Source organism: Cucumis melo, chromosome 1 (genome assembly GCF_025177605.1).
Source record: "Cucumis melo cultivar AY chromosome 1, USDA_Cmelo_AY_1.0, whole genome shotgun sequence".
NCBI classification, from domain to species: Eukaryota; Viridiplantae; Streptophyta; class Magnoliopsida; order Cucurbitales; family Cucurbitaceae; genus Cucumis; species Cucumis melo.
In genome coordinates, this window is record NC_066857.1 from 16,385,817 (window position 1) to 16,397,190 (window position 11,374).

Genomic DNA, 11,374 nt, shown 5'->3' on the forward strand with positions numbered 1-11,374 from the left:
AGATTTTCAAAGAGTTGTGAATTCAACTTGACGTTAGGTTGAACTTGGATTTATTTGTAAATGCTTTATTCTTTATTATACATATTAATTATAAAAAAAGAAGAAAAGAGATAATAAGTCTAGTACTAGCATCATTCTTACTCCCATCACAAAAGAAAAAATATATAAAATTTGTCGACACGAGCTAATGACATCTATATGTACATGTGGACAAAAAATTCGAGTTCAAATCCCCACCTCTGCATTTAATTACAATACCTTTAAAAAAAATTTATATATATATATATATAATACCGAGATGGACTAAACACAATATTCAACCGAATTTTTTTTTTAAAAAAAATTCAAATATAACTCTCCCTTCTAAAATTTCAAATTAAAAATCTTAGTCAATCGAACGCATAAAAGTATTTGTTTTAGACATATTCACTATTTCAATCTCGAATGAAACCAAATTTTAAATATATCTACCTCATTCCGCGTATGAAGTTCCAAAAGTTATAACAAAAAATGAACTAAAAGCTGGAACCTAACAACAAATATTATACAACTTTATGCTAACCAACTCTAAACTTAATATCCTCATAGATAAAATTTCAGCTCGAAACAAAATCCAGTTATGTGATATGAGCTCAAAATAGAAACAGTCAATGTCTATGAAAAAAAGTTGTAACTTTATCACCTTTCTTACCACAATGGAGAAAATAAAAATCAAATACCATCAAGAATACAGGAAAGATGACAGTAATCAACAATGGTTTGTAAACTGCAGTCGTCAATGGCTTTGACTTGGTATTGAAGTTTCTGTTCTACACAATGGTTGCGTGGTTCTGTCACTCAAATAGCTGAACTGAAGCCAAATGACTTGACAATGGTGCTCACACTTTCTGCAAAAGTTTTGGAAGTAATTTTCTTACCTGGCACATGAAATGGGTTCGAAACTGCATCTACATATGCAGCATGAAATCTCCTGAAAAACTGGATACAAATTTGAACTAGGGTCAGATGTCATGTTAAGGAGTTTAGCATGTCGCATGAGTGCACAGGAAGAACCAAAAAATTGGCCAAGCTTAACTTTCTTTTTCAGAAAAGTATAGTCTATGAGAGAGGCATAAATTAAGACAACAAAATAGTATCACTTAGGACATAGCTACACAACCTATAGAATAGATCTTGTTTACTGGAATCTTGCATAGCTGAACTATAAACATGCAGTACACCAGATTCTTGAAAATTATAAGCTTGTAATCGAAACACAAACTGTACAAAAGAGAAAACTTCTTACAACTCAATCCTCCTCACAATCCAAATAAAGGCTACAAATAACTAAACATCCTTATTTAAACTAATGAAACTCAGACTTCTCAAACCAATGACAAACCAAAACTCCCTAAAGAAGCAAGAGTAGTAAAAATAAAACCGTTGATCTGTCGAGTTATAAGTACAAACGTTAAAAGAAAACAATGCTTAAAAATATTAATGGCAATGAATGATAAATTGCACATTATTAAAATATCTTATTGTTAGGTTTTGTTCAAGAAAATTTGAGCGCAAATATTTTCAGATAAGAAACTAACTTCAAATTTAAGTGGACGTCATTTCTTGTTTCTGCTGCATGTGAGGTGAATAAATACTATAATGGTGTACCTCTCAAGTCTCTAGAATATGTCATGTTCAATTCTATCTTCCTAACCAGCTACAATGGTATTTATATTCACATATCCTCTATTATAGGTTTAGAGACCTAGACTTCAAGGAAAGAATTACATCTCATTTATCGTTGGATGTTGAGCGCATAGCACTCACATATCCTTTATTACTATGTGTATTTAGAGATCAAAGTGTGCATATTCGGAGCATAAGAAGCTCATTTGAGATACCGACAGATGCCACTTCCGGTTTCAGCTCGCCGTCAAGGAGGTAATATATGTTAATGTCCTCTATAGGAATATATCATGCTCACATCAATACTAAAGTAGCAACCGCGGGAAAGCTTGCCCTTTATCATTGAAAGCAAGCTTCTAAAAGACAATTGAATAGTAGGAGGCACTGATTAAGTGTTTGCATCACTAAAGTTTTCACAACTAAACAAGTCTGAAGTTTTTCAAAACTTACTTGACAGTAATAGTCACAAGTGAAATCAAAGAACTATACTGGTGTAGAAAATTGCAAACCCACAAAGGAAACTCACACTTCTAACATCGGCATCTCTGACATCTAGATCTGTTGTCACCATAATAAACTTCACTTTGGTATTAGTCAAATAGCCATACCTGGAAACGACAGAGCATTAAAGGTCCACTCCAATTGAAATAGAAAACAGGACCAATTCTGATCCTACTTATATGAACAATCATACTCACACTTTGTAATTTTCTGTCGGATAAAGAAGACCCAGAAATGTCTCGTTCAGTGTCGGTCCAGATTTTCTCGGATTGTTCACTGGCAACAACACCACAAACAATATAAGAAAAACGAATTGGAGTCTACAAGACACATAAATTAAAGCAATTCGAAAACCCTCCTAGTTGAGTACAACAGCAAGCGAGATTCCTAGATCTGATCGCGAAATATCAAATTACAAGCGAGATAAATATACCTCTCTCATCGACGACATCCAGCGAACAGTGTACAATGTGGTGGAGCTTGAGAGCATCATCGGCCTCCGTGAAGCTTTGAATGTAAAGGGGGTTGTTCTGTTAGCTCGGCCCGAATCGGAAAAAGGGATCACAAATCTTTTCTTATAAACATATATGAAATTATTTTGGGTTCCATAAAATATGGTATTCATGGGGGTCGCACCTGGTGGCCAACGACGGCGACGCAGACGATCATCTTCGACGGTGGCCGCCGAAATTCCTTTGCAGGATTGCGAAAAAACTCGGGGAATGCTGATTTCTCGGTTGCGATACCACGAAGAAGGTCGGATCTTCTAAATGAGAAGAAAAAACCAATGGATTATTATTATTCTTTTAACTTTTTATCTTTTTATTATTGTTTCTTATTAAGATCGAAATAGTATCTATATATATTTATATATATATAAGAAGATATCGATATGGACGTATATTTCTACGAGTCATAGACTTTATAGAATTTATTTAAATTAGTATAGTTATTGATATTTCTATTCATATTAGTCTAAATAAATGACATATTATCTTTCACGAGCATTTATAAAAGATGTTGAACAAATTAATAGATATTTAATATTGATATTGAACCTTTTGGATTTATGAGTTTATCCACGGATAAATCATCGTATCTTGAATATTTTAATCTTTGATCTTACCTTTGAAATATACTAAGGACAAAATATTGCAAAAAATGTTTTTAAAATATCAAGTTCATCCTTCGGTGACTATCACTAATAGTCAATGTTAATGATAACAATTGATAGTACATTTCTCAAACTGAAAGCTATCAATGATAACATCTATTAGTGATAAAAAGTTATATGAACTATCAATTGTTTTGATAACCGTTATCATTAGTAATTTTTAATTTGAGAAAACCGAAAAAAACACTTGTAATGGTGATAAATAGAAAGTTATCACTAATAGCAAATCTTATTGATAACAACTTATAACAGCTATTTGTGATAGCTTTTAATTTGAGAAATTATTTGAGAAATTTGGGAAGATGCACCTAAAATGGTGGATGATCCTAGGTTTTTAGTCTTTTACTAATTTTTAAGCTAATTGCTATATATGTAATTATTTTATTCATTTGTTATATATTTTATTATTTTTGGCTTAAATATCATTTATGCAAAGTGATCTATGTTTTTTAATATTAACTTGAACATACACATCTACTCAGTTAAAAGTCAACAGACATATATTAACTCCTATAAGGTTGGGAATTGAATTAATTTACTAAGCATTTAGTTGGTGATAATTAATAAATGATTGAAACTATCCATCTATCTTTCATAAAATTGCATAATATTGCTCATGTTCCCAACAATTTACTCTTGAAGCGAAAGAACCACCAAGCTTTTCCTCAAATAGTTATTCATTTGTATTTACTCTTTGATATGAATAGTTTCATAATATCACTATGACTACACATTACGATACACCGACACGATTAAGTAAAAGATATGACTAACACTATTTTGTTAGAATGATAGACTATCAAGTCTCTCATTAAATAGTTAATCCATATATACTGAAGAGCATATGACTACATCATGGACACATTGATATGAATATGTCAAATTCAGGGCTTCGATAACAATTGTTTACATTTTTCAATATAGTCGATCACATATGTTTGAAAATGACCTCTAATAAACCAATTTCGGTTTCACTTAGCAAAACCCTATTAATAAGCTTTGTCACAAACAATTATGACTATGTCATAAAGGCATGCTAAAATAACTAAATGAGAAGCCGAATTTGATACCAGTCGTTTGGAATATTGGAATTACTCACACATTTTTACATTTACACTTGTATGATATTATTCATTTTAACATTTTCAAATTCCTGACATTCTTGATTGTTACCTAATTTGATTTTTCACTTCTCCAATTTTCAACAGAATCGGTTTATTCTATTCGTATTGAGGTTTTAGATTGATTGGAATCACTCCTTGAACCTTTGGTTTTTTCTTAAACTCACTATACTAACAATGGTGATGTTCTTTCTTCCTCTTTCTGTGAATTTTTGCAATTGTATATACTATTGAAACTAATTATAGTCTCCATCGTTCTTCTGCTACTATTCATAAATCTGTTGAAGTTTTAATCTACTGCAGTAATTTCGTTTCATGGTGAGCAGAGCTAACTAGAGCTAGAGTTTGTCCATATGGCAGGCCATAAATTATTGGGGCTCTTGCAAGTATAGCATAATTAATTTAATAAATTAGGTTTATAGCACACCATCTTTAAGTTTGCAAAAATAGAAAATTAAAGCCCGATCCACATTTAAAAATTGTAAAATTACTCAATACAATTTCCCGTGCTCCCGTGCAATTTCCCTTTCATCCCCAAAATTTAGGGTTTCACTTCAATCGGACGAAAAAAAGACTTTCTTCAGACAGAGACGAACAGAGTTTCCTTGGGACGAAAACGAACAGACTAACTTTCCTTCGAACAAACTTGTTATTTTCTTTCGCCCCTTCACGTTTTAGCTACTCAAAACAAACTTCGGACAACATCTTGTTGATACACTTCAAAACTTCGATTCACTTCAATCGAAAAATGGCAAGGTATTTCATACACTCTATTCACTTCACAAGACCATTGTTTGATTTTTTTTTTCTAACTATACACTTCTATACATTTCTATACATTTCTATACACTTATATTCACTTTACTGAGGTATTCTTAATTTCTTTTTCTAGTATTTTATATTTCTGTTGAATACAAACAACTTTTTAAAACTAATATTTTATATATTTTTATCAAATACAAACAAAACAGGAAAAAGATGGAAAAAGTTAAAACGACAAAAAGAAAAATGAATTTTAAGAAGGGTGAAAGTTCAAAGAGTGGAAAAGGACAAAGAAAGAAGAAAGGATCATCGAAGAAAGAGGTAATTACTGATACCAATATATACTATTGATACACTGATATATGTTGTTGATACACTTGCTCAACTCTTGATACACTCAATCAATTACATACACTTGATGCACTAAGCATGATACACTTTATGTATTGTTGATACATTTGTTATGATGTGCTGATACACTTGATAGATTTAATACACTTAATCACTTGCTAAACTTTCTTGATACATATTACTAGTTTGAAACACTTGGTATGTTGTTGATACACTTGCTCAACTGTTGATACACTCAATCAATTAAATACACTTGATGCACTAAGCATGATACACTTGTTATGATGTGCTTAATAGACTTGTTATGATGTGCTGATATACTTGATAGATTTAATACACTTGATATATTGTTGATAATACATTGATTTGTATATTAATCAAGTTAATGCTAAAGAGAACCTTGCAAACAAAGTTCATTACTATTCAAAGTTGACAATAATAGAGTCAATTGTCAAAAAGTTGTCCAAAGAGCAAATGCAAATGTTTAGAAAGGGTCTATTTGGGTACCTTCTTGATATTCAAATCAAAAAGTGTCCTGGATAATTGTTAGTTCATTTGATTAGAAGAATGTCTAAGCAATCAACTGACGCCACTTTGATTTTCAATCTAGAGGGTAATATAGTAAAATTTGGATTGAGAGAATTTCATTTAATAAGCGGACTAAATTATCAACCATTCCCACAATCCACAACTTCAAATATCAAGGAGGAATTAAATAGTGAATTGAGAACTGTTTGCTTTAGTAATATTGATATATTAGACATAAACAAAATAATTGCAACCTTTAGTATAGCACAACTTAGTGATCAACTCATGGTTAAACTAGCAAATCTTCTTATTTTAGACGGTTTCATCAACTGCAAACAACTTCATAATGTAGTAGATTGGAAACACCTTAAAATGACAGACGATGAGGAAACTTTGCTATACTTTCCATGGGGTAGGTTGTCTTTGAACTTAACTGTTGAATATATGAGAAGAGTTGTAGAAGACTTGACTGTCAATTTCTCACTACAAGGATTTTCACACATTTTAGTTTGTTGGGCACTAGAAATCATCCCAAAGCTTTCTGAAAGTCCAAATGGGATAGCCACAAGAATTGGACATTGAAGCCCAAGAATCATAAATTGGAAATTAAAACAGTAACCTGTTTGGACATATCTACAACGGAATTACTTCAAGTCAAGTGATGTAAGTTCTTTTTCTTCTACAACCTAATCAGTTATATACTACATTGTAGGTATATCACTTTGTTTATGTACCTAGTTAACTTCATATGAAGTGTATCAACTGATGTAACTTTTATTTTAAAAATGCGATTTACAGTTATCCCTTTCACTCCAACTAGCGATGAACTAATGTCTCCAAACTTTCAATTCTTCCTAAATAACCCACCAAATGAAGTTGAGAAAGAATGAAGTGAAGAAACAGAAAATGAGAATGACAAAGGTGATGAGGAAGAAATTGTAAATGATGAAACAAAAAAATCGTTGAGAAAAGAAATTCAAGAAGTGAAGAAGGACTTGGAAAGTTTGAAGAATACCGTAGAAAAGGGAAAAATGAAGTATTGGAATTGTTAAATAATATAATCACCATAATCACTGAAAGAATGCCAAAGAAAAACAATCACAAGGATCGTATCATGAAAATCATGCTCCAACTTTAAGTTTGTAATGTCTTGAGGAAAGAATGAATATTCATAACTTGGATGATGCAGAGGTAAATGTATTATTTTTCTTTTGAACTGAGGTAAATTTATTGTTGTTTAAGGTATATCAACGTCACCGATATAACATACAACTTTTATAAATGATACTAATATACATCATTTGTTGATACTGATAGACTGATATTACATATTAATGAAGAAGAAATTGAACAAGAAGAGAATGCAGAAGAGCTGGAGCAAACAATCAAGAATATTGATAAGTTCATCAACAATGTACTATACATTTAGTTTACCTGCAATAATTTTATTTTTCTTATGGATATTAATTATTCAATTTACTTATACATTTTCATAAATCATAAAAGAATCAAGAAGATGCCCAAAAAAATGAGGAAGAAATACAGAATCAAGAAGTTAATGCAAAAGATCAACCAATGAATGCAGAAAATGAAGACAAAAATGTAACTTATAATATACTTTCATAGAACAATAAGATATATCATTTTATTGTTACGCATGTTTTAATAAAATTTTCTACTTATTTATTAAAAAATGAAAAAGACAATGAAGAAAAACAAATGAACGAAGTTTCAAAAGAAGCACATCACCCAACCATAAGTAATTTAATATACATTTTGATACATTTTGATAAAATATATAATATTGATATATCATTTGATTTATTCACCTATTTCATACTTTTCATTTAAAGATTGGAGAATCTGAAGAACGGCCAAATGAAAGAGAGTTAGATGGAAAGGAGTTAATGGAAACAAGCCTCAAATTAGTTGAAGCATCCTCAAAATTCAAGAGGTTATAACTAAACAATATATTTCTAAACTTAAGCTTATTGACTGATACATCTTATTATTCTGTGTACATAAACTTGCTGATACATGTTGATTTATTATTATACATTGGATTTGAGTGATAACACAGGAAAAACGCCAACAAAATGAAGAAGGGAGGACAAGGAAAAGAATAATAAAGTCAAACAAGTGGTAAAATCATTTTTAAACTATAATATTTTTAAAATTTTAATTTTCATTTGTAAAATACTAATAAATAAAATTGTATATTTTTAGGCTACTCAGAATAGAGTACTTACAAGAGAGTACTTACAAGGAAAGCTTCACAACTTGCTGCCAATGATGTCAAGGATGAAAAGTGTAAAGTGCAACATGAGCGACCGAAAAGGAAATTGAAACCCAAACCAAAAGCTATTGATTTGGAATTGGCCCAAAAGCATAAATCTCCCAAAAAGGGAAAAAAGTCAAATGTTGCATTTGAACCACCAAGTTTTGATTTGCTACCTTGATAAACTTTTCTTTTGGACACTTTTGAAATATGTTTTCATATGTGATATACTTTATCTTAAATCACATAGGTATTTTTTGTATGTAATATACTTTATCTTGAATCACATAAGTATTTTCTGTATGTGATATACTTTATCTTGAATCACATAGATACCTTTGGTATGTGATATACCTTATCTTGTTTTGGTATCTTGCATTTGAAGTATCTTATATTGCATATATCACTTAAAAAAAGAATGTTTATGTGTGTTGATTTGAGTGTATCACAAGTATATTGAACTTTAAATACCTTACATCAAGTGTATCAATTAAGAACAAAAAAAGAATAATTGAAAAAATGAAGTAGAGAAGAAAATATTCCAAAATAAATTATTCAAATAATACATCATTGATAATTGCTAAATTTCAAAATAAGTAAATTGTTCAAATAATACATCATTGATGATTGTTAAATTTCAAAATAATTAAATTGTTCAAATAGGTTTAAATGTACAAGTTCTAATATTATGACCGGCTCTCTTACAACGGCTACATTTTGAGCTCTTTGAAACTTCACCAATAGAAGGAATCCTTCTTTTTCGTGGCCTTCCTGCTGGATGTTTAAATACTGGAGGCAATATATTGTCATTCACCTCCACAAGACTCCAATCAGTATGGTTACCAATCAGACGAACTAAACCACCATAAGTTGCAGACAATAAAGTAGCATAATAATACTGTGAAACGAATGCATAAGGATTCAAATTAAGACTACGAATCACAATAAGAGCATGAGCACATGGAATTTCTTCTAGATCCCAAAAAAGACAACTACAACTATTACAATTCAACTTTACTAAAAAAATCTTGCCTCCATCAACTACTTGAAATTTAACTTCACTCGCAGGATTCACCTGAACAAAAAAAAATTATGGTATATCATAAGTGTATTAACTAATCGTTACACTTCAATACAGTATATCAATAATTGACTATTATAAACAAATATATAAAACACAACACTTACAATGAAGCTTCTTGATTCATCAACTAGCTTTCTTATTAGTCCTTCAGTCCAAGAACTCAAAACACTCTTTGAACATGAGGCTGTTTTTCTTCTCTCATAAAACCACCGTTGAAGAAACTCTCTAATGGCCTCAAGCAAGGATGCAACCGATAAGTCTCTATCAATCTTTAACTTAGAATTCAAGCTTTCACAAATATTCGTTGTCATTATTTGATATCTTCTTGTTCTAGAGTATGTGCATGACCATCTCTCAAAACCAATAACTTTCATAAGGTATCCTCTAATAGATGGGTATATCAACTCCATTCATCTCATATATAACTCGAAATCATCTATTGTATACGAGTATGCACATTGACGAAAAAGCTTTTCAATTAAAGAGTCTTTAAATGACAACTTGACACTCTTTAAAAGATGTTCTACACAAACGCAATATTGTACCGATGGAAACACATCTAAAACACCCTTCGGAATACTTATATGTCTATCAAAAATAATAACCAATCTTTCTCGATCTCCAAAAGAAAATTTTAATTGTTCAAAAAACCATTTCCAAGAAGCATCATTCTCTGAATCTACTATACTAAATGCAAGAGAAATTTTTTTACCATTACCATCCATCGTTGCTGAAGTTAACAATGTTCCACCATACTTACACTTTAAAAATGTCCTATCAACTACTATATTTGGTCTACAATATCTCCAACCTTCAATTGATGATGCAATAGTCATAAAACAATATTTGAAATGGTCATTTGGATCTATTTCATATGCAGTAAATGAACCTACAAAAAGAGAACAAAATAGAATAATCAATTTAATAGATGCACTAGATAGTAAAACATATAATCAATATTGCATACATCATACAATAAGTATACTTCATAATAAGTATATCAATAAACTGATATAAAACACTAAATATAGTAAAACATATAATCAATATTGCGTACATCATACAATAAGTATACTTCATAATAGGTATATCAGTAAACTGATATACAACAACTAGTATACCAGCTATACAAGTAAAATAATGAATGAAAAATAGCAATAGTATAAAACGAAATAAATTGAACAATATAATAAATTAAGTGGTAGGAAAACAAACCTGGATTTATTTCTTTTAGCTTTGAGAACTTTGGAATCAAAGCATAAGAATCATTGACATCTCCTTTCAACAACTTCATAACAGATTCTTTTGCTCTCCAAGCCTTATAATAACTATATAACATAAACTCCATAATTCATACGCATATTATGGATGATATCTTTTAGTGTTGAATGAGAATAACTATACCTCAAATAATCAATCATACATTGACTAACAAATTCTGAAGATGCTTGCTTATGAGAAGAATGAACAATCATTGAGGAACTATGATCACTAACGTATTTTTGAATCATCCATAATTCACTTCTTTTATAACGCGATGCACTAACAAACCAAAGACAACCATCTTCATTACATCTCAACTCAATTGATCTTGAATTAGATCTCAATGTCTTAAATTCAAAATTACTCTTGACAACTATAAAGTGAAATGCTTCAGCAAAATTTCTTTACTACAAAACAAATCCTTCTCCTTAAAAGTCAACTCATCCTTACTATTAGTAATATCAACATCTAAATTGCTAATTCATCTCCCAAATCAACCTCAACTATGGAAGAAGAACAAGAAGAACCAATTGAAACATCCAAAACTGTACTTACAAAATGAGTAACTAAAGGATATTGGGTAGATTGATCCTTAACCAATGTCAAGAACCAAGTCACATCTTTATCAACGATCTTTAGAACATGTT

At 30.5% G+C, this 11,374-nt stretch overlaps 1 protein-coding gene across 2 annotated transcripts; it reads right to left on the bottom strand.

The window, feature by feature from the left end:
• Nucleotides 1-551: 551 nt before the first annotated feature.
• On the bottom strand, nucleotides 552-3,039 carry LOC103490277 (uncharacterized). 2 transcript variants are annotated; one of them, XM_051090314.1, is made up of 6 exons: nucleotides 2,803-2,993; nucleotides 2,600-2,696; nucleotides 2,364-2,442; nucleotides 2,192-2,273; nucleotides 918-978; nucleotides 552-809 (listed from the first exon to the last, which is right to left on the bottom strand). In XM_051090314.1, exons 1-6 carry the CDS (start codon nucleotides 2,833-2,835, stop codon nucleotides 712-714), a joined length of 450 nt encoding a protein of 149 aa, XP_050946271.1. In that variant the 5' UTR covers nucleotides 2,836-2,993; the 3' UTR covers nucleotides 552-711. The 2 variants fall into 2 exon arrangements, with proteins under 2 accessions (XP_050946271.1, XP_008447943.1); XM_008449721.3 differs by having other exon boundaries at nucleotides 552-978; nucleotides 2,803-3,039.
• Between the last annotated feature and the right edge of the window lie 8,335 nt (nucleotides 3,040-11,374).

What these genes read in the sequence shown, in the direction of transcription:
- LOC103490277 (XM_051090314.1), bottom strand. Translation starts at nt 2,835, where the DNA reads ATGATCGTCTGCGTCGCCGTCGTTGGCCACCAG. An exon ending in TCGCCGTCGTTGGCCACCAG is followed by an intron (nt 2,697 to 2,802) that starts GTGCGACCCCCA and finishes CCGAGCTAACAG; the next exon opens with AACAACCCCCTTTACATTCA. An exon ending in GGATGTCGTCGATGAGAGAG is followed by an intron (nt 2,443 to 2,599) that starts GTATATTTATCT and finishes TGTTGTTGCCAG; the next exon opens with TGAACAATCCGAGAAAATCT.